General features: G+C 43.2%; 4 protein-coding genes across 4 annotated transcripts in view; 1 reads left to right on the top strand and 3 right to left on the bottom strand.

Moving 5' to 3' along the window:
• elovl8a (ELOVL fatty acid elongase 8a) overlaps positions 1–1,954 on the bottom strand; it is a gene marked incomplete at both ends in the record, with an annotated part of 8,443 nt that extends 6,489 nt beyond the window's left edge. Inside the window, one exon of the mRNA XM_083659049.1 lies at positions 1,949–1,954. Within this exon, the coding sequence (XP_083515175.1) occupies positions 1,949–1,954 (6 nt within the window). The remainder of the gene's footprint in view (positions 1–1,948) is intronic.
• A 2,139-nt stretch (positions 1,955–4,093) lies between these two features.
• On the bottom strand, positions 4,094–10,292 carry selenop2 (selenoprotein P2; the record flags this gene model as incomplete). Its single annotated transcript, XM_083659048.1, has 6 exons — positions 9,972–10,292; positions 6,610–6,865; positions 5,704–5,916; positions 4,712–4,820; positions 4,440–4,529; positions 4,094–4,399 (listed from the first exon to the last, which is right to left on the bottom strand). The coding sequence occupies exons 2-6, from the start codon at positions 6,834–6,836 to the stop codon at positions 4,094–4,096; spliced, it is 945 nt and encodes a 314-aa protein (XP_083515174.1). The 5' UTR covers positions 6,837–6,865; positions 9,972–10,292.
• Positions 10,293–11,528: 1,236 nt separating this feature from the next.
• Positions 11,529–13,825, bottom strand: LOC310796814 (uncharacterized protein; the record flags this gene model as incomplete). The annotated part of the gene is made up of 4 exons (XM_083659047.1): positions 11,529–11,912; positions 12,255–12,430; positions 12,934–13,093; positions 13,676–13,825. The coding sequence occupies 4 exons, from the start codon at positions 13,823–13,825 to the stop codon at positions 11,529–11,531; spliced, it is 870 nt and encodes a 289-aa protein (XP_083515173.1).
• A 538-nt stretch (positions 13,826–14,363) lies between these two features.
• On the top strand, positions 14,364–23,023 carry toe1 (target of EGR1, exonuclease). Its single transcript, XM_083658767.1, has 8 exons — positions 14,364–14,817; positions 14,925–14,965; positions 15,219–15,315; positions 15,804–15,962; positions 19,027–19,140; positions 19,261–19,409; positions 20,191–20,356; positions 21,586–23,023. The coding sequence occupies exons 1-8, from the start codon at positions 14,704–14,706 to the stop codon at positions 22,429–22,431; spliced, it is 1,686 nt and encodes a 561-aa protein (XP_083514893.1). The 5' UTR covers positions 14,364–14,703; the 3' UTR covers positions 22,432–23,023.
• Positions 23,024–23,793: the final 770 nt, after the last annotated feature.

The raw sequence follows: 23,793 nt of genomic DNA, 5'->3' as shown, positions 1-23,793 counted from the left end.
ACACCCGTCGCGACTTGAAGCAAATGTACGCGGGCCACGGGGCCAGGGGTGTAAATTGGAGTGGCCAATGTGGGAGGGCCAGCCCAGCCACCCCCTAGCTCGGATCACACCCATTTTCAAAACTTATTTCGAGCCTTCATTTTGATGTCAACTACACACCCGTAAAGTTTCGTGATTGCATCTTGCACAGTTTTGACGCTATCATATCATGCTAACAAAATCCCCCCCCCCCCACACACACCTAACACCCTGGCCCACATCGCAGCCACAGCTGGTGTGATCCCATTGCAAGATGGTCTCTAGTTGTATTTTTATTTTATTTTATTTTATTTTATTTTATTTTATTTTATTTTATTTTATTTTATTTTATTTTATTTTATTTTATTTTATTTTATTTTGTTTTATTTTGTTTTGTTTTGTTTTGTTTTGTTTTGTTTTGTTTAATTTTGTTTTCAGCATTTAGTGTTAGACTAGGGCAGTAGTGGACCTAAATTAAATAAGAAAAAGAAAATAACTAGAGACCATCTTTGTGATGGGATCACGCCGTGACTGATCTGATTTATAATTCATGGATTATATTTGCTAATCCACTTTATAAGTATCTCATGATAATGGATATTAACCGATAATCCGGCTCGTGATGAATGCCTTCATAATTTGAATGGGCAGATGATGAAGAATTAACATCAGGGACAAACATATGACAGTGCTGCCATCTAGTGTCTGATATTCACATCTCTAAGATCGAATCTACAGGTCTCATAAGGGCCATGACATGACTCATACTGGGATTAACCTCATGTAGTGATTCAGAGTCAGACATCCAGTAACAAACTGATTCACTGTAGGCTACTGGAAACCAACAAAAAAAATTGTCTTCTGATCCGACTCACAAAATGTGCATATCATAGCAGACTGGAGTATTGGCCTTGGCGGAGGTCTGTGCTCTCCAAGCGCACTTCTAGTTTCAAATATAAAATCAAGTCGATCCGTTTCCTGCATTTCTTTCTATTTGCAGTTTTCCAGTTGGTTAGGCTGACGTAAATCATTACAGTATGACCCAAATTCATGAGCAGTATCAAACTAATGTAAGTTATATGAAGATAGAGGGTATTTTAGCATAAATTAAGGTTTTCATGCGGGTATTATTATTATTATTATTATTATTATTATTATTGTTATTATTATTATTATTATTATTATTATTATTATTACTATTTGTAGTGGTGGTTGTTCGCCTCATGATGATCACCAACTCGACTTCACCATTATCCACCTTTTCATTTACCACTACACACTGAGTGTAATTTTAAGTTATTGAAACCTTTTCAATGACCTATACTGACCCAGGTCATATGTTTTCCTGCTGGACTGTGGTAGAGGAAGAAGCAGCAGGTTGGTTGGGCTGGGCAGAGCTAAGCACTTTAGCCTCTCCAGTAGCTTCAGCTGTAGGATTTACTGATGAAAATCTCTAACAAAGCGAGGCTTCCACAATCTGCTCCCCGCATGAACATCCATACAAAAATACAAGAATATTCTCCTGAAATGTATTCACTCACTCTTAACAATCAATTATCAATGATGGTCATCATAATTATGGTCATTACTAGTGATAACGCAGCTGTAAACATCAGCAACCTGGCTGCAATCTAACTGACATTTGTTAAGTGTTGTTGAGTCAGAGGCTCCATAGCCAATCGTGGGAAGTGTGTGTGTGTGTGTGTGTGTGTGTGTGTGTGTGTGTGTGTGTGTGTGTGTGTATCATATATATGACACAGTTCATCTGTAATCTCTGACAGACATAGATAGCTATCAAGATAGAGATAGATGAATAGATAGATAGGGAGAGCTATAGATATAGATATATATACATATAGATAGAGAGAGAGAGAGAGAGAGAGAGAGAGAGAGAGAGAGAGAGAGAGAGAGAGCTAGATAGGGACCTTACCTTCATTCTGTGTGACTGCTGGTGATGTTTCTCCTCAGCTCATCCCACCGGTCAATGCATGACCTGCTGCCATGTGTCACGCAGCATTGAGGTAATCCACCTGCTCTGTGTGTGTGTGTGTGTGTGTGTGTGTGTGTGTGTGTACTGTGTGTGTGTGTGTGTGTGTGTGTGTGTGTGTGTGTGTGTGTGTGCGTGCGTGCGTGCGCGCGCGCGCGTGCGTGCGTGTGTGTGTGTGTGTGTGTGTGTGTGACATATGTCTTTTTTGCTCCTTGTAATAATGTAACAGGTCAACCTGCCAGCTCAATCCCACTTTAGTATTCCAGTGTAATTCACAGTAAAGCTATTCATGATATAAGTCTGATGAATGACTGATTCAATGGCTCTTCTGACAATATGGAACTGCAATTTTGAATATTTGCTCTATTTACAAACTACATCTTATTATCAAGACAGCAATGGAAGCAGACATGTTTGGTAACTGACACAGATACTCTTCTAGATACTCTTCATGAAGTCAACCACAGGCGTTAACAATCCATTTTAAATGCTTTAGAAAAACAACCAAATCATGTTTAAATGGCATCTTTCTATTGCATTCAAAATAATCCAAAAGTTAATTCTGCATTCAAGCAATTCATGAGATGAATGGCAAGTAACATGGAATACATTTACATTTCATAATATAGAATTATCTAATCACAATTTATTATATGCTTGTCCTATTCAACTGATGTGAACAGAAATGTAATCTGAAATAGATTAAAATAATTACAGTATACTAAGCCAATATTCTATAGTATATTCAAGTATACTATGTCCAGACATCCTTAGTTCTGCATACATATCTAAAAAATGTAAAATAAACAGTTATATATCCCAAAACATGCTATACCCTATTTGTCTTGGTACATAGGAACAGGAAATTGTGGTCAAATATTTGCATCTTCATAATATTTGTATTTGTATTCATGGCATACTGTTATGTAGTTTTAAAGTAATGGCTTGATAGAATATACAAAGGTAACCTAAATTGAAGATTTTTTTAATGTATGGTAAATTGGTGTAACCTTGCAAGCCAGCTGGATTCTCTTGTGAAAACAATACCGCCCCCATCTGGCAGCATCAGGTTAAAATTGGTGTGGATGTATTATAACTAAGATTTAATGATTGGGTGGCATGACATGTATGCATTATTATTCGTATAGTATTGTGTATATTATGTGTGTAAATGTGTTGAATGTATGATTTTTCTATACTTGTTTACTGTATTATGTTTGTTATTTGTATTAACTGTGTTTTATGCTCTGGACTCATAGCCCAATAGGGCTCAAAGAAATCCAAATAAATAAACAAACTTCCCAAATGCTGAATAAAGAATGGCACTTCAACACTTTATGAGTAGTAACTTAATCACAGCACATCAACATCAACGGGTCATGTCCAAATAGGAAAGCGGTTCAAAGAAGTAGAAATGGAAATAGGCTATAGTAACTGAATCCAATCTGGACAGTGATTGGACCTAAGGTCTGCTCGGCGGTGCTGCACACCGTCCCGCAGTCCTGTCCGGGTCAGAGTGACAGTTAGCCCATCCCGTCTCTCCACGCACATCCGTCTGCAGCCCCCTGCTGGACAGGTTTAACACTGCAGACTTCATTAACAGGAGAAGACGGGACAGACCTGGGCCACTTAAATCCAGACACAAAGAAGCGAGGTGTGGGCTTAACCAGTAGAGAAAACCCCTGGTCACATACTGCCCAAGATGAATTCAGCTGTCAGATATGCAGCTCCTAGTGGGAGATGCCTGTGAACAATTTGGGAAGTGCTGTCGAAAGTTTCAGGGCATAAATCTAAAATATGTCTTGATCTTGAGTACTAAATACATAACGTCATCATCATCTTTTCTCTATAATCTCAGTTCATCCTATATTTTATGGTATTCTAGATGATATGGAGTCTCATATATCAAATAATAACAAAATTACATCACACAATATCATATATCATCCTTGCGCATCACATCCATAATCCACATCATAGATGTGTAATGCACATCTCTTATTGTAACACAAGAAATATTGTACCATACAGCAGCCAAAATACTAAGTAACTAATAATAAGTAACTAAAAAAAGGTGAAATAAGCACATTACAACAGCTGTAATTTAATTGGCATCGTGCTGAGTGTGGTTGGGAGGATGATGGTGGTGGTGGTGGTGGTGGTGATGGTGGTGGTGACCATGATGTGGATCAGGGTGATGATGGGGGTGAGGGAGAGTTTGATTGGGACTTGGATCGTGATGACGGTTGACAACAGGAACATTCCCATTTGGATTGTGACTTGGATGTTGGTGGTGGTGGGAATGATCCTGAGGTTGTTGGTGATGCTGGTGATCATCATGATGATGCTCGTGAGGATTAGCTCCAGGTGCTTTGTTTCCCCCAGTCGACCCCGCTGATGGCGGGTGTAGTGCTGGAGCGTGAATTGCGGGTACTGTAGTGTTGCCATTGGCCGTCTGGTTCTGCGTTGACCACATTGTCTTGTTCCCTGCGGGGCTGTTCCCACTTGACAACGTAGAATTGGCCTAGAGGAAAAGTAAAATACTAGCATTCAAGTAACAAACATGATGATTAAAAAAAAACAATAAAGAGATGCTCTAGTGTGCATGTATTTGATGCATGATCATCACCAGTGTTGGGCTCATTACTGCAAATAAGTAATCTATTACTAATTCCATGAGCAAATTGGTGATATGTGTTTACTCACAGAGCACTTGCAGATGTCTTTATAATAGGTGGCTCGGACTGCAGCTTCCACGTAGGGGTAATGCAGGAAACTGTAAGGTAAGACTATATGGAAGGTCAACAGACCACACCTAGATATGACAGAGGGAGAGAGGGGAGAGAGGGGGCACATGCATAATTACCAGATGATCTAGTAATGATTTTCAACTCTTAAAATTATGTACCTGTGCTTTCCTTGGGTCAAGTGCCGTGCCATCCCAATCAAGCTATGTATTCATATTGTAACAGAAAGTTACTGGAATTAATCATAATTATTCTTTGAAAGCCTTTGACAAATTGCCCCCCTCTTACCGATCATAAACCAGGAATTATGGGTATTTTCATACAGCAATGACAAAATATGGCAAACCTAACCAGCCAACCATACATACGTGGGGCAGATACATGCCTCTATGCCATGGTTCTGATTGACCTTCAACCTTGTGTTTCAGCCATGGACCCTTAAAAATATGGAGTCACTGTGATGTTGCCCATTGGTTGTTTGGACGGGCCCGTTTTGAAGCCTAGTGTGACTGTTGCCATCTTGGGGTTCTTGCGCGAGAGAGCACGAGACAGCAGTTTCCCAGAACCGCAGCTCCATCTGCTATTGGTCCGTGATCGGCAAGCTGCGCGATCATTGGGCAGGTGACTGGTCAATCACGTCCAAAACATAGTCTTTTCTATCATCTATTTTACTCTTTGAATTCTATAGAAATTCCCCCCATACAGTTGTTATGAAAGGTGAAATTAGCTATATATACCAAAACTGTGTTTTGAACCAGGCTGTAAACATGTTGTAAAGACGGGCATTTTAACATGGGGGTCTATGGGGATTGACTCACTTTTGGAGCCAGCCTCAAGTGGCCATTCGAGGAACTACAGCTTTCAGTATCACTTCCGCTGCTTCCTATGTCCAAGCATGCCACCTGGTTTCAGCATTAACAGTACCTGTCTTGCATAGGTTCTCGGTCTTACCTGTCATACACCAGGAAGTCGTCTTTATCCCCATCCAGGGCCTCCCACACGTCGTCCTGCAGCGGAGCCTGTTGGTACACGGGAATACCAGGGGGCGCTCTTCTTTTCAGCTCCCAGTACATGGCCCTGGACAGAGCCTCGTGCTCGTTCACTATCATGAAGGACACCTCTGTCAGGTTGCTGCGGTGCAGCTTGGCACGCAGGCCTCCGAGTCTGCAGAGAGGGACAGACGGAGGAGAGAGGCATGCTGGGACATCAGTCAAATAATAATGATTCCTCCGGCAGGGGAAAAGGCTACTGAGGCTAGGGTGACATGTTTGTCCCGCATCCCGCACGTCATAAGCAGCATCCCCCATTTCAATGATTAAGCCTTTCAACCAAACTATTAGCCCATTTAGTTCATTCGTTAATTTAATTCGTGAATAGGTCCTAGTGTCATTAAAATAAACATTTCATAAAGCCTGCCGATGAAAATCATGCGGTGTTTATTTGTGAAGATGATCTTGCAAAACCTCTAAGTATCTAAACAAAACCTCTAAGTATCATAAACTCAAACAAACCACAGACCTTATTTCAGGCTTCTAACCAAAAACCCGTTCAAAAATATCATTGACTTCGAGATGAGGGAATCCATTTTGTAGAAGCTGTCACATATGATTATTAATCATTGATTAATGGGGGTTTGTATGTGATTAAAAACTACCAGGGTAAACTTTTAGATGTTAAGGTCTTTGTTTATATGAAGGAGGCAGATTAGTTATTAGAATAGTAAGTTAAAACTATAATGATCCCTGTGGGGAAATTGGGCACAATGGGATACAATTTAACTCGCTCTTTCACCATGTTAGTGTTTACTGTAGCATTGATGTGGGCCTGTTATACCGGTAATACTAGTTGTTTTCTTACTTGGAGGCCTGAGTGAGACAGAACTGTCAGCTGGCCTTCAGTAGCGCCACAACGACTACATTTCCCAGCAGCTCTTGCATGGGCACATGTCCCTGTATCTCCCACTGGGGGGCAGGCTTGCAGATCCTGGAGGGGTCATTGTCCCCTTCCACCACCAGAGAGACTGTCGTTGCCCACAGCAGACCTGGCAGGGCCAGGCACAGCCACACTGACAAGAGACAGCACATTTGTCTCTCTCTGGCTGCCTACACCAGACCTACCAGGAGAGACAGACGTTTGTGTTAGTCCATGTTACTGTGAAAGCACTTTCTCGTCAGATACTGCGTGTAGCATTTTGGCATCAATAAGTCATACATTCATTTTTTGGTACAATTACTGTAAACAAACGAGACCATCACTGAGACCAACTTCTACACATTTTATATTGTGTGCAACCTGATTGTATTCCAAGGCTTTATGGCACAAAGTGACATTGCTTTATGGCACTAGAATGAAACATGAATTGTTTAGACCCCCCCCCCCCCCCCTCCACTTCTCTACCTGCAGTTCCAACTTCACTGTAGAGGTTGCTTCATGGCGCAAAACAGGACACAATAGAAGGATGCCCACCCCTTGCTTTCAAAAAAGAGAACCTGATGATCGGCGCGATTAAAACATTGTTCAGTGGATCTTAATAAATCATTAAAAAAAATCTTTTTTGAGGATGCAAGGTAATGTAATGTCGGTAATGTAGTCTTAATTTTGAGCAACACTAGCACTAACAATCCCACTAGCATGAGATAGTGGCTTATTTGTTTATGGTAATTATACCAAGGTACCACAATTAACTTGTCAATATGTTGATTTTAAAAATGCCAGATATAGCACCTTTAAAAAGTGCAACTTAATAGTAATTTGCCATTATTATAATTGTTGATGTTCTAGTATGTTGACAAGAGCCAAACTAAAGAGTACAGAGTTATTGTTTATGTGTCATTAAAATCTAGCCATCATCAACCATAGATCTTCAGAGTAATCTTAACCCCTGATCTGTTTGTGTCTGCAGGCCAACGACATTGACGCCATCTGCAGGACACAGTGGGGGTGCAGCACTTTCAGGCAGGCATCTTGGCTGGAAGCAGCAGCGTTCCCCTGAGCCAAATGGGCAGTCAGTCTGATCCCCAAATAATTCAAAGTGAGCCCACATTGTTTCTCTCTCCACGTGTGGAAATAATCCCTGAAGAGGTTGTTCCACAGTTCACACAGATGGGAGAATGTGGGGACAAATGGGCAGACAGACAGGGATAAGGACAAGAGAGCCTTGATGAGAGGACAAAAAAACTCGACAGCCCTACGGATGTCCCAAAACTGTCTGTACAAAAACGGTCTAGAACAGATTTAATCAACACTACACTACAGGTATTTAAAATTGTACCACTGTTAGTCGGTGACTTCAGATTAATTGTCATACATAGTGGTCAGATTGAAAATGTCACCAGAAATTGTTGTAAGAAATCTTGCAGTTTGGAGTATAACGGTAACGTCCAGGACCTGTTATCATGAAGAGTTGCAATAGTATAATAGATAAAGGAACTAGCTTTCTCGACTACTGTATTTGGAAGCAACTTTTGGAATGGTTCTAGGACAATATACACAATTGATGTTGTATTGCTTTTTTTTCTTTTTAGAAAAACAAAATAACTAGCCTGTACATGGATGCTACACGTTTTACAGTATAACTCTTTGCTGACACAAGTTGTTGAAATAAAAGATGAATAGGAATAAAACGAGAAACACACTGACCTGTCTGTCTCTCCCTCTGCGACACACATACACAGGCGGGGGACATCTGTTGTTTTTAAAGCCCTTTGGGTTGACTAAGCACTTCCCCCAAACAAACAGAGAGAGAGAGAGAGAGAGAGAGAGAGAGAGAGAGAGAGAGACATAGAGGGGGAGCAGGGGAGAGAGAGATGATAGGACACATTTTCGGGATAATCATCGGTCATTACCTCCGCCAACGGAGTTGGCCGGGAGGTCATGTTTTCAGCTGTCTGTCCGCAGGATATCTCCAAAAGTTATGAACAGATTCGCACAGAATTCTGTATAAAAGGAGGTCATGGGGCAACTTCCAACTGATTAACTTTCCACACAATGGGCGTGGTCAATCACAAAAAGGCGCCTAACTTCCAAAGGATTCACGCAACACCTGAAACTTTGTAGAAAGGTTAGTGGAAGTTTGCACTCTAGCGAGTGCCCTCTAGTTTGAAGGTGATTATTCATTGGCCAACTGATACTAATGTAGCTGATAATGCTGATGATCAAAGGAACTGCTGCTCTCTCTCACCTCCAGTCCTTTTGTATGAAAAGCTCAGGCAACGAATTTCAATGCGAATAGAATTTATTCAATCCAATAAATCACTATGTAAACAGTCTGTGTTTCAACCAGGGTGCCATGCCAGTTATCAATTAGGCCTTTATTAACCATATGAACACATCACAATTGTTGCTATGAAAAGACGTCCCATCAGACAGACAGACACACACACACACACACACACACACACACACAAACACACACACACACTCTATCCTTGGTGGTATTGATCTCATTATTAAGCAATATTTACTTTACTATGTGTGCACCATGCTTTGGACTGTGTGGAACTAAATACTACCAAGTGAAAAACAAACCTATGGCTCTGCCTATGAAACAGACAAGAAGGTTAAAATCAGTGACAATCAGCATGAGAAGGCCAATGTGACAGCCTTACTACATATAGTTGTGCTATCAGATAAAGAAACTGCTGTAAACCGCCTTGACTAGCAGCGTGAAAAGCAACATCTGTATGCATCGATACCGGTCACACACCTATGCAACATTGTTAATTGGCAGCCGTATTATAAAGCTTTCAACCTGAAGTTGTGTCTTTATTTTGCAGTTAAAATGAGAGAACAAGCCAACTCTAAACAAATATGCAATCGTTCCCTCTGAGTCACTGGGTCAAAGTACAACTGGTCCAAAATGAAATGCCATTGTTTGTTTTAGGGAGGTTAAGACACTCATCACCTGATACACCCACACATGACCCGTACACTTATGACAACAATAGTATTTGAGGAGGGCTAAGGGTCGTAAAAATGCCTTTTAAAATGTCATGAATTAGAAAGTAGTCACACATAAGTTTGGAGTTTACATGTCAATTCCAGTCAAATCAATGCAGTGAAAACAGGCTGAAAAGCAATGCCGATCCGATTGGTCGATCCATTACTGCAAGTACTGACATGTATTTACAACAATGATCAGTCGGATCTTCCTCTCACTCATACACACGAACAGTCAAACAAAAATGATTCTTTACGATCACTTGATTTTCCCGTATTACCTGTGTTTTGGAGATTGACTTGATCTGATTAACCTGAGCCAAACTGATGATCTTTGTGGGAACCACTACTGCATCGCAAGATTCAACGGTACACTGTTCAGCACTCCAACTGAAAGACAGTGCCTAAAGCCCATGGCGCACCACTCAAACATTCTCCAACAAACAAACATGGACACAGACAAACAATGTTGGCATTTCTTGGAGAACGTTTGATTGGTGTGCCATTGGCAAACACAGACATGTTGAATCTGACCAAACAAGGACAGACAGCCGTGGCACACCATCCGTGTTTGTTGGAGATTGTTTGATTGGTGTGCTATGGGCTTTACACTCATTAGGCTGTCTTTTACCTTTATTTATACAGGGAGAGTCTCACTGAGAGCAATGCTCTCTTTTTCAGGAGTGCCCTGTTCACATTCACACACACACATCCATACCTGGAAGCTGCCCAGTACAACCAGTCTGATCTGCTGGCCACTGACCAGCTCCACTGGAGCAGTTGGGGTGAAGGGCCTTGCTCAGTGGTGGTAATGAGGGAGGGGCAAGCGCTGCCTTTTCAATTTCCCCAAGTGAGTGCTCAATAGTGCACCCATTGAATGGTGCAATACAGTAATTGCAAGATGAAACTTTGACTGCTTTGAGATTTACCTAATGTGCAATTTGACTAGTTAGTTAATTGATTGATTTGCACTCTTTTACCCCCCCCCCCCCCCCCCCCAAAGAAAAAAGAAGATTCCATTACGAATGGATTCATGCGCCTTTATCTTCTTGATTGTAACAGTTTAAAAACTACCGTACTTAGGATAACGGCAGACAAAATCTGCAACTTTAATTGAATGTATTAAAAAGGTAGTTGACCCCAACTTTGTTGACAGCATTTCAGACGACATTTGTAATGGTGGATGACGTCAATTCAAATGGCATGGTTCGAGACTCAAACCAAGTAAAACATTCAAATAATTAATTGAACCAACTGTGGAGTGTGGAACACTTGACCTTGATCATAAGCAGCACATTCATCGGCTTTTGTGCAAATTATCTACACTCTACTCACGTTGCCACCCTCTGTAGTAGTCTACTTTGAAAATAGGCTACACACACGGTCTCCTCACACATTCAATCACATTATCACGACAACTGATGACCTAAAAAGCAAGAAGAAGTTTCTTCAGGGCAAAGCATTTTCATGGTGAAAAACACCATAAGCATAAACCTAGGCTCTCTAACTGCAGCATCTCACACGAGTCTTTCAACAAAAGTCACGTCTTATTGGTGAGATTTTCAATCAGTCAACTCACAAGTCTGTCAAGAGACGCATCGATCAACTCACAAGTCTGTCATGAGACGCATGGTGACATCATTAACGCAGCAGCAGTAAGTCCCCCATCTTGAACACATAATGCCTGCAGTAGAAGACTAAGGTGCTATCTCCTTTTTTCGCGTGATGCCACAGCTTCTCTCTGCAGCCATTTCAAGGCAGCAAATGTTGCTCCTCCCTTGGTTTGATTCAACAGAGTGGGTGTGCAATACGGCACGAGGGCAAAGTCAGCAGCACGATCAGGACAAAACCCCAATCAGTTCCTCCTCGTCGTTGTCCCCGACGTCCCCTGTGGGACTGTCGCAGGTGGCCATGAGGCCCAGGCCCAGCTCGGCCAGCTCCTCGCAGCTCATGTCCGTCGTCACCATGATCTTCGTCTCCAGGCGGTTGCACAGGGTCCTGTAGGAGGGCAGCGGGTATCCCAGCTCTCTCAGGTACTCGTAGCCCTTGGTGCCGACCGCACAGCGGATCTGTCGCGCCTTCAGCACGGTCTCCGGGGACCAGACGGCGCGTCGGGAGCGCTTGCTGAGGGACAGGGCGCGGATCTGGTCCTCGTACAGGAAGTTCTGGAGGCCTTTCTCGATGCGGTCGAGCCGATACAGACGCTTCTTCATCTCCTCCGCCTGGGGGAGACACAGAAACAGAAGAAGCAGAGGGTTATTATTAGGATTGAAACAATACAAAAACAATAAACCCCTTGCTTGAATTGCTTCAAGACAATGTGGCTAGTTATCCCCCCTCCCTGTTATTTCTTTTGAAGAACAAGAGCTGATAATATCCGTCAATGACATTGACAGTCAACATGCATTTAGACAAGGTAAGCTAACGTGCAGTTAGAACAGTGTAACTGACAAAAGTGTGCAATGAAGTAATCTCCCTTTGTACTCCAGCAGCTTTCCTGGTGGTACCATGTGACATGCAGCATGGAGGGTCCCTTAAGAGAGACACAGAGACAGCCATCCTACCTCCTTCTGTAGCCTTGCAGTGTGCTGCAGCTCCTGCTCCAGCTGCTTCTTGAGGAGCTGACACTGTGTGCAGGGCGGCTGCTCCTCAGCCTCCCTGTCCACCTCCTCCTCCTCCAGGCCGGGCAGAGGAGTGCGTCTGGCGTAGCCATGGTCCCCAAAATTCAGCTCCCTCTCCTCTGGGGACACAAAGCAATGTCCATCTAAGTATCTCCCGTTTGGGATGCTTTTAACATATATATACATATATACATATATTGTTCGTTAGATTTAGGATACCTTGTATCATCTTTACAGATGACGTATGATATGACTTCATGTCTTTTAAGTGTAATGCTTTCTGAAAGTCGCCCTAACTCTGCCTTTCAAAATGCTATCTGTTACCTCAGTGGAGGGCACGCAGACACTCGATGGATAAAGACTTATCACAATATCAGTATTTCTTGTTATTGCAACAGTAGAAGCATTGCACATGATTAGCCATTAACAGTCAGTTACAATGTTTACTACTTCATATACATCCAGCTACAATGCTACAATGACTTTAGTTTCCATGACTAAATCGGAGCGCTTACGTGGCCTAAAACTTTTGTTTGGAACAAATACTGTAGGTCTACCCCCACCCACCACCACATATATTACCAGATCTATATCATATTCTACAGGAAACAGGATGAGGTACCAGGTTCAGGTTTAAGAGGCAGCATGAAGAGTGGTAAGTGCAATGGAGCGACAGGGTAAGGAGGGCCACTGAACAGAGTGGGGATGGCATTAGGCTTCAGTTTCTTTCCCCCAGCCGGAGACCTGGCGACCTCCTCAAACTGGCTCTGCTCAAAATGGTCCTGGAGGAAAGCAAGACAGCAAATACACAGCAACAGTTTACTTCAGAACACTGTAGAAACAATAATGCAAAGTTCACAGCTAAACAGAGATCACTGTGAGCGGAAAATATAGTGATAGGTGAACACAAGAGAATACAAATAGCTCTTGTGGAAAAACCAACAACACTCCAAGACATGCAGGTCAAAATTACAAAAGAAAAAACAAATGAGATCAAAACAAATAAATAAAAAATAGCTACACAAATGACTCATTTGAAGTGTGAACTTCAAGCTTAGACAATACATTCAGTTTAAGTGACGTTCAGAAACTAGGCTATCAAATCAGAATCAGAATAACTTAATTGATCCTCGATGGGAAATTGAAACTAAGTGGCAAATGCATCATTAATTTCAGATAGTAGTGGATTTACCCATTTATAATTGGCAATGTGTCCAAAAGCGACACATTTTTACAAAGGTCTTTATTTATTTCATGCATCACCACATTTCAGGTAACGTCACTGCTTTGATTGATTGATTGATCTGGCTATGCTGGTGTTATAAGAGAAGCAATTAGCAAACTGACTTCCTCATTGAACTTGCCTGGCAGAGTCTGGAGTGTGGAGTTGGCACGAAGTCACGCCGACAGTTCACAACCCATTTCTTCTTACGAACAGGGTCTTTGGGGAATCTAAATAGTTGTTTCCCTATGGTGGTTGAATTAGAGCAGTTTGGAGCGGAGCAGCCTCCCATTATAAGACTGGAAACAAATACCAAAGATAACAACCGTTAGCCTCGCTGGCAAGGAAACTCAGCTGTTGTTTTTTAAGCTAACGCTGCTTTTAACCAGTTTCGCAGTGTAACAAAACAACCCTGAATTAAATTTGCGTTATATATGAGCTCCTCTAAAAACTAGAGTTCTGTACTCCGGCTGTGATCATCGTAATAAACACGTTAACGTTTAAATGTGGTACCAGGAATTAAATGTTTCTGACTTTATTTGAGCCAAAATGGCGCACTTGCCCTCGATGCCATCGTTTAGTGACGAGTTTAGTGACGTAATGTTTATATCTGTCCGTTGTAAACGCCCGACTGAAAACATTTTGAACGACGAAAAATAAAATACTCACTTTGCAATTATACAAACAATACACTAGTTTACATAATGAATGCAAACATATTATTTAATGTGGCATATTTGTTGTGTTTAGTTAAATGGGTACTTTATTTTCGCGCAGGTAATGTTAACTGCTGTGCTGACCTGAGACCTCTTTATCGCAGGACCCCAAGAAGCACGCACGCACTGCACGCAGACATTGGAATGTTTATGGTTAGCCTAACTGCTGTCCAAAATAAGTGATAATTAGCTAAGTAACAGTTAAATTATCAGCGATATTAAATACATGAACATATAAGCCAACTGTATAGAGCAGCCGACAGTGAAAAGTAAACTAAGCTACAAGGTTAACGAACATGATTGTAGCTATAGCTAATTGCTAACGTTTTTATGGTGCCTGGAATCAACTGTGCAGCAAACCTTCCAAACGCCGAACTATATTAGTGTCTATATCACTTAAAAAAAAAACTCGCTTGCTACATAGCTAGTTTAGCTGTGAAGTCCCCGGACAAACATGACATCCTCAATGGTAGTGCCAGTCATCGACGTTCAGAATGATAACTTCAAAGAGATGTGGCCTGCTATGGTGCTGGCCATCAAAACGTCTTCCTTCGTCGCAGTGGATACGGTGAGTGGCACCGACAGCTTGTCTTGATCGTGAGTTCGTGCATGACCATGCATGTCGAAGCACACAATTTAACAACTAAACATGATGTAATTTGTGCCCCGTTTCAGGAGCTGAGTGGTCTTGGGAACCGGAAGGCCTTGCTGGCTGAGTGAGTAACATTATCATTGTCATTACCCTACCTACCTACCTATCTCTCGCTCCCTCTCTCTCTCTCTCACACACACACACACACACACACACACACACACACACACACACACACACACACACCTCATACCCAAGCCCTGTTTCAGGACTGTTGGTAGTGGTACCTGTAATATCTCTCACAGCTATATCAGTGTTCATTTTAGATTTATTGTATGCCCGCCCCATTCTGATTCTCTCTCACGGTCACGTCTCAGATCTATAGAGGACCGATACAAAGCCATATGCCATGCAGCTCGCACTCGCTCCATCCTCTCCTTGGGAATCGCCTGCTACAAGAAAGTGGACAACAAGGTATGACAAAATGATAGTGTCTGTAGAAAAACAGTTAGATTCTTTGCTGCATATCTATTTTGTCATTTTGCCTGCGAGTCATGATGTTAGCACTGCTTATTCCAAGTTGTTTGATGTCTTTCCTGTATAGACCCTTTTCACAGCACTCATTTTGTGTCTCAAGGCAGGGTAAACAGGTGTACATTAATTATGGTTTCCAACTTCCATTCTATTTCGGTGTTCCAGTGCCAGGGCCCTCATTAATGTTATTGGTTACACCCAACCTGTGTTTACCCTGCCTTGAGGCACACAATGCCTGGTGTGAAAAGGCTCTATTGATAACTGTATGATGACAGGCATAAATATATACTGGTAGAGTAATTGCACCACCAATTAAGTGAGAACCTGGCATCAGACTGTTTTGATTACTAATTTTATTGAATGTTTCTCTGCCCCCCCTCCCCCTTCCTCCACCATCGCCCTTTACCCCTCTACACCCACCCCCGCAGGATGCAGACACATACCTGGTCGAGGTGTATAACCTCACCCTGCTGTGTTCAGAGGAGTACATAATTGAGCCTCAGTCAGTCCAGTTCCTGGTGCAGCATGGGTTTGACTTCAACAAGCAGTACGCCCAGGGAGTCCCTTACTACAAGGGCAATAATAAGGTGAAGAGGCATACACACACACTCAACAGGTTGTCTGCACGCTCTGAAGTGGTCTTACAGTGTGGAGAGTTGGAGACTTATCCATATATACATTTCCAAATATGTACAGTATATGTATATGCCCCATTATAATTCATCAATTGTAAATAAAATAAATTCAATTGAAAAGAAACACAAAAAGGTAATTTGATTGCCCTGGGTTCAGACTTCTGAATCCGCCCACTCCAACGAGTTGAGTTTAAATGCGGGCTGGCATTGACAATAGCCCACCTGGTGTTACAGTGCACACATTAGTTTCAAATATACATACTTCAGCATGCGCTGGGACGCGTCATCAGTGATGTTAACTGGGGTCGTGAGGTGTTTCGGGTCTGTCAATATCATACACCCTCGCCCAGTAGACCCAGCCGAGGCCGATTACGACCCCGACCCGCGTCCCAGAAGCAGCCGCTCACGGATCAGCCTTCCTACTCTGTCTGCAACGTTGCCCGCGGAAGGGTTGATCACGCCCAATCCGCTGCAATAGAGTTAGTGCTACACTGCAGTATTGCAAGACCTTCGGTGCATGGAGGTCTAAGGCTCTGTGGGGTGATTCCAGGCCGGGCACCTCCTTCGTCTCACCAGAACCTCCCGTGGAAGAAGGCAATCCTACCATGCTGTACCACGGGCAGGGAGGATGCCTCAAGAAGGCCTGTGCGCTGCATGTCATTCGCCTGCGCCGAGCACCTCGCTCTAACCTGAAGGACCCCAGGCCGTGCCGATGTTTACGCAGATTTTCAGGAGGCTGATCCGTAGCGTTTGTGGATTTCTCCCTCACGAGAGAGCCAGGCTGGGGTGCTAAAACCCATCCCGTACCGGATGCCGTCTCTCCGACCGTCAACTGTCTCTCCAGCTTGTCACCAAACTATACTTGGTTGTCACCTAGTCTATTCCTAAGTGTCACTGGCCAGGGGGAGCCGGGATTTTAGTTTCAAATATACATACTTCAGCATGCGTTAACATCAGTGATGTTAACTGGGGTCGTGAGGTGTTTCGGGTCTGTCAACATCATACACCCTCGCCCAGTAGACCCAGCCGATTACGACCCCGACCCGCGTCGCAGAAGCAGCCGCTCACGGATCAGCAATGTGTCACATTACACAGGACACGGCTGATTATCTGACCTCTAAAGGCAAATTTATGGTTACTGCGGAGTGTCCAGCGGTGTTCACGGCAAGGCTGTAGGGGTGCTCCGATCCTACTAAGCCACGATCCGATTCGATTCCGATTCTTGGGGTCACGATCCGATTCCAGAATCGATTCTCGATTCCAACGATTCTTGATTCCAGAATCTAGAATCGATTCTCAATTATGTAGTTTTATATTGCAATAACACACAAATCTAAGACAAAAAATGACAAATTTATTCATGCTGAACTTCAAATTCAACTTAATCTGAAGTATTACATTCAGGGCCTAAAATTCATTTAGCAAACTAGGTGAGAACACACCCTTATGTTCTTCAGATAGGGGCGATTTATAGACTGGGGGAATCTGTACACTTTGGGAGGGATTTATAGACTTTGGTGGGGAGACACTAACCCGAGTATAACAACACATCTTATGTCCAAGAGGTGGTGGCACTGTGCACAAATTCCAAGTAAAAGTGCAAATACTCAACTACTGACTGCCCCAGAGGGAATCCAAACTGCTCACACTGGCATTATTAGTGCCATGCTTTACCCACAGCACCACACAGGAGAGCCAGGAGAGGTGAATGTGATTTTACATTGATTTTTAATTCTTCTGTGCTTGTTTGTACTTGTTTTGCCTTATTATACATTTGGTCTTTTGTGTGCTTATTCTAGTGTACAAGCACTTTGTAACCTTGTTAAGAAAGGTGCTATACAAATAGTTTATTTTATTATATTATCATGTCGATGTGGTGGACATATCCCACAGTGTAACATCGTAAGGCAGGTTGATGACAGTGAGTACTAGACACTGACAGTGTTCTGAATAAACACCTGCACCTGACTACTAACGTTAGACACACTGGATGTTGTTGAGCAGCTAACGTTAGCTATAGTCTGATAAAGGAAGCACAGATAGTTGAAACCATAGCCGCATATTCAGATAGCTGCTAAATTATAAATGGTCTACCAGAGACAACATGCATAACGATAGCCAGATAGTCAACGGACTTTTTGAAGATTGCGAGCGGCTCGCCGCTTTCACGACTGTTGTCATATATATATACACTGTAATGTTGACGTTAATGCTAACATCGCTACCGCTAGCCATCGACAGTAAAATGCTAACTAGCCATCTCATTCATGCCAGCCAGCTAACGCTAGCTAGCACTATTGTCTGCTGCAACTGTAGTTAGCCCTGTCTCCCGTGTACAAAACCATCGTCTGACACATTTTATTTCCATCTGTTTATGTGACCGTTCATAGCAGCCAGCTACGTTGGCTTGTGGCTCTGTGGCTCTGAGCCAAGCCCGTCTGAGCCGAGAACCCTTCCGCTCTTCCTATGATGAGTAGATCACGTGCTTTTTTCAAAGGACACCATTGGTTCGGCGGCGCAGTGCTGCCTTCACGTGCAGCTCAAAAAGACATCCACAGCATTAAAAATGAGACATTGAAGAATCGATTCTCAGGAGTTTGGAATCGATCCAGGAATCATGGCATTAAGAATCCTTTCAAGAATCGATTTTTTTGGAGCACCCCTACAAGGCTGTTCTCTCTCCACACAGGCACAGCATTTCATGGTAAACGCGGTAGCAGCGTGGCATTCACGGACAGCACAGATTCCGCTGTCAGTTGGCGTGAATAGAATGCTTCCGTAGTAACCAACTAACATAGCAACCATTAGCCAATCAGCCTCGAAACTGACTGCGGGGTTTGCGGAGGCTTTGAGAGGAGCGCAGAGCTAGGTTTGGACCCTCCGCAGACCCCCTGTCCCCCTGTGGAGCTCCGCAGCCCCCCCACCGTAAACAGTGGACACACCGTAACTGTAAATTTGCCTTAACTCTCCTTCCTCTTTTTTTCTCTCTCTCTCCCCTCTCTCCTCTGCTCTCCAGGCAGGTTCAGACAACCAGGGCGTCAGCGTGCGGGCATTATTCACCGAACTGCTGCGTGCCAGGAAACCCCTGGTGCTGCACAATGGCCTCATCGACATGGCCTTCCTCTACCAGGTCAGTATTACCTTTGCCCTTGACACAAGAAAGTATGCCTCTGTTTAGTCTTGACTTCACGGAAGCAGGCTGTGGGTGCAGGCATATTTTTGTTCATTTCATTGATGTCTCTTCTGCCAGTGTTTCTATGCGCATCTGCCCGAGCGTCTGACCAGCTTTACAGCTGACCTGTCGGAGATGTTTCCCGCTGGCGTCTACGACACCAAGTACGCCACCGAGTTCGAGCTCCGCCTCACCGCCTCATACCTGGAGTACGCCTATAAGAAGTGGTGCGTGTTGGTTACTTATACACTAGATTCAGTGTCAGAATAAGGGGATTGGTGTTGCTAAGAGTTGGTAGGATTGGGGGCTTCGCTGGTGTGAGCCAGCAGCTCAATGACGAGGCTGCATTCAAATATACATAAACATATACCGCCCATCTGCTTACAAGGGGTTTCCCAGCCACACTGTAAAATATACCCATCTTAAGTAATTTAATCTAGGATTGAGTCATAACAGTTTATTTTTATTAAAACGAATGAAAAAACTTGTGGCTTGTTTCAAGATTTTGAAACTTATTTGTGGAAAATCCATGAAAGAAGTCTTAACTGCATCGCTCCTAGGGGCGGGGATCGATACAGCATAGTATCACAATATTTTGTATGGCAATATTATATCGATACACAAAGCCAAGGATCACAATCTTTTATTGTATGAATTGTCGTGTGCATGCAACATTTATGACATGGTCAGTCTGTCTGCTTGACAATCCCCTTTTGTTGCAATAACAATTATTGAAGTGAGATGATCAGACCGGAAACATCAGATAAAACAGATGTTGACGTTTTTTTTTCTCCCTTTGGGGACATAATTTGCAGTCGAAAAAAGTATTGTATTGCGATAATATCGAATCATGGAGCCTCTGGTGATTCCCACCCCTAAACGCATTGGGCATCCTGGGGGGGGTTTGGTTTATGAGGCAAGACCACACATGCACTCCTTTGCTGTATCACCAAAGTTCTCTTTCCTTTCCTTCTTTGTCCTCATGATTTCTTTCTCCTGTGCTTCCAGTAAGCTGGATAACGGTCGCAATGTGGCGACTGGAGCGAAGGGACCTCACGTCCATTTAGACTTCTGCCAGTATGCCGGTCAGATGTCCAGCTATGTGGACTACAGAGCGTGTCCGGCCGCGGCCTTTGAGGAGGGACAAGCTGACAGCGTCTGCCAGCGCTTCTCTGTGAGTTTGAACACAAACTAAATCACTTTCTTGTTCTTCCGCTAACTAGAATTCTGCCTGCTCAGTTTGAGGGCCATGAAGTGAAGATGCTCAAAGCAGTGGCTCACATTCTGGGGTTAGAAAACAAGTGTCCTTCCAGGATGAATTCCAGGATTTAATTTAAAAGTTATCCGCCTTATTTTTGAATGCCCCGCTGTAAGATTATTATGGGTGCAAGGTCTATTAGAACATGACTGATTGTTGCAGCTTGCGCATTTCCTCGTTAAAACTCCGACGCTGTGGAAAAAAAGTTGCTTGTCACAATAAATACACTCGTTTGACGACTTATTTGAGGGAATGTTATAATTTTATGATCACATCTGCTATTTCTGTTGCTCTTTGAACAACTCTGGATATTTATCGACGAGATTTTTGCCAAGCTGGACGCGCTACGGGGGTTTAGGGTTGAAATCGCTAAACCGGAAGTCAAACTGTGGGAGATTGTTGCTCACTTCACGGAGATCTACTGGCTACAGTATGTTGTGCCTGTGTCAGCAATGTAACGGGGGGGGGGATTACACCGGAAGAAGCACCCATATGTCACGTAAGGCATCATGGCATCTAGAAATAAGGTGGATAGAATAGTTTAACTTCACTGTGGTATAAAGGTGCAGCACACAGCGTTTATTATGTAAAAACATACGCTCACCTTAAAAGTTTAAATGTGTTGGAAAAAAAGCCAATGTTGGTTGAACCTGCCGCAAAAATGAAGAGATTTAGGTCCGAGGTGAACAGTTTACTGAGGGCACATTACATGACTTATGGGTAATGAAGTCCCTCAAGCTTTGGAAAAGTCAACCAGTTATCTTCAGCTGTCACTTGGGGCCGCCAAAGTGTAAGGTTGCCTAGTGCAACGTTAATTCACTAGAAATTAGTCCAATAAAAGAATGTACAAGAATGACTACTGTAACCCATGACCACCTGTACCGCTATAGACAACTAATAGAATGCATGTGTGTATGTGAAAGTCATCAGTGTTTATACTAATGGCAACCACTGTTGTTAATGAGCCAAAAAATAAGTGATTGTGCTGCCATCGTTTCACAGAGATTGAAGAGAGAGAACTCTTTCACTGTCCTGAGATCACTATGGGATTTGATATTGATTTAAAAACGTACAAAATACTTATTAATGGTGTAATTATTCTGTAGTGTAACCTACCCCATCTTTTGTGTTTGTGTGTATCACAGGCGTTTGGCTGGTGTCCCAACGGCTCCCAGTGTTCCTTATCCCACGACACCGACCTCATCATCCTCCAGGACGAGAAAACCCAGGAGGACAAGAGGACCAGGAATCAGAGGAGGAGAGACAAGAAGAGAGACAAGAAGAGAGCTCGAGCAGGACAAGAAAAAGACGCCTCCTCCATCTTCGAAGGCGCCCCGGAAAACAAAATCTCCCGCGTGGAGCTGGATCCCGAAGGGGCTCCAGAGCACCACCAGGGGGCGACCGCCCAGCCATGCCCAGAAAGTGAGCCTCTCCCCGGGCCACAGCAAGCCGCCCACCCCCCCGTGATGGCTGGAGCTCTCACCCCCGATAACAAAATATCTTGCATGGAGCTGGAACCCGAAGGAGCTCCAGAGCACCGCAATGGGGCGCCCGGCGAGCCGTGCCCAGAAAGCGAGCCTCTCCCCGGGCTGCAGCAAGCCGCCCGCCCCCCTGTGACGGCTGGAGCTGACCCTGAGGCAGAGAGCATGAAAACAGATCGCGAGGGGAACGGAGTGTGTGGAGACAAGAAGATGGAGACAGGAACGCATCGGGCCGGGTTTGACGCCTTCATGACGGGGTACATCTTCGCCTACACCTGTTCCCTCGCCAAGAGAGGAGGAGGAGAGGACAGGAAGCCGCAGCAGGGGGAGGAGCTGTGGCTTCCTGAATGTTTCAATAAAGTCTACCTGAGCGGCAAGACGGCTCCACTCCACATCGTCAAAAGCATCTTCTCCAAGTCATCCAAGGCCCACGTTCAGAAGATGGAGGCGGTGTGGGGAAAGAGCGTGGCGGTCACCCTGGCAGACAGGGCACAGCAGGGGAACGTGTAGAATATACATCAGAAAGTTTACACACTTGATTTTTCTCCCATTCTTTTAATGACAACTCCTGTTTTCAAGTTTTCTGTTTTTATACTTGTTTTTTGTTTTTATTTAGTTGCTAGTTTTTAGGACTTACTTTAGAATCCCCGAATCACACAGATAAATACATCACCAGAATAATAAGGGAGGCACATTTTGAATATGAAGTATACATTGAATAGATACTTATTTCATATTTTTCTTGATGGCCTAATTTACATCCGTATTGTCAAAGAAGTCTTATTTAGTCACGAGATGATTTCCAGAATGTGTGAAATTGGCCTAAAGAATGTGTGAACTACAAAACGTGTGAAGTACAATTTAAAACTGTTTAAAAACAGCACATTTTAACCATAATTGTTACGTTTTGTTTGTTTTGTTTACAAAATTCTCATGTGCACACAAACGTTTGTATGTTTCAACCACCTCCGGGGATAGTGGGGGGTCGCGAGCCTCTGGCAGCGTTATTTTGGGGGTCTCGGGGCTGAAAAGTTTGGGAACCCTTGCTCTAAGACACATTTGTACATTTAATTAAATGGAAATCTCTTAATAAACAGACAAACTTGGTTATTTTGGTGTTATTTTATGTATCATAGAGAATGATATGTGTTAAGGTGAATCTAATCGAACATCTCATTTATTTTTTATGATGGGAATTTTGTGCACTTATTAAAGCACAGGGGAATTTAGGGTTGAAAAGCGAAAAACGATTACTGCAACCCTATAAACATTGAGAAATATATATAACCCAGCTAAAATAAATAAGTAAGGCAAAGCAAACAGGTTTGCATCCAAATCAGTCTTTGCGAAAGTTAATTTCTCTGAAAGAAACGAGTGCTATCCATGGTGCTGGAAGTGTTGTCATGCTGGTTCATCTGGTTAGTAGTCTGGTTGTAGTTGTGGTCTTGGGAGGAATCAGGGGAATTTCCAGCAGCTTTCTTGTTACACGTTTTCAGTGAATTTCAGTGACAGTCCATTCCCATTTATAGCAATACCTAAATGAAGGCTGCCTGCATCTGAATCTGAACTGACAAACGGACATGAATGGAATTGCTGATCATTATTAGTATTAACAAATTAGAATTTTTTTAAGCAACTTGTCACATACTGTAGCTCTGGCGCAATTCCATTGCCCGACAATAGGCTCTCATGTTTAGTACAAAAATGTGTACTGGTAATTAGATAAATTGTCCATTTGAATTAGCATGCCTGATATATATTCCTATCTACCAATCCTTAATTTAGTTTGGACATGATCACACATTTCTTTCTGAGATTGTTTTAGCCAGGATAGGATTAGGCCAATTAAAGTGCTATGTTGGCTTAATTTAC

This window comes from Poromitra crassiceps, assembly GCF_964638095.1.
Source record: "Poromitra crassiceps genome assembly, chromosome: 23".
Taxonomy (NCBI): Eukaryota; Metazoa; Chordata; class Actinopteri; order Beryciformes; family Melamphaidae; genus Poromitra; species Poromitra crassiceps.
Note: the sequence above shows the minus strand (reverse complement) of the source record. Positions and strands in the feature narration are given on the sequence as shown.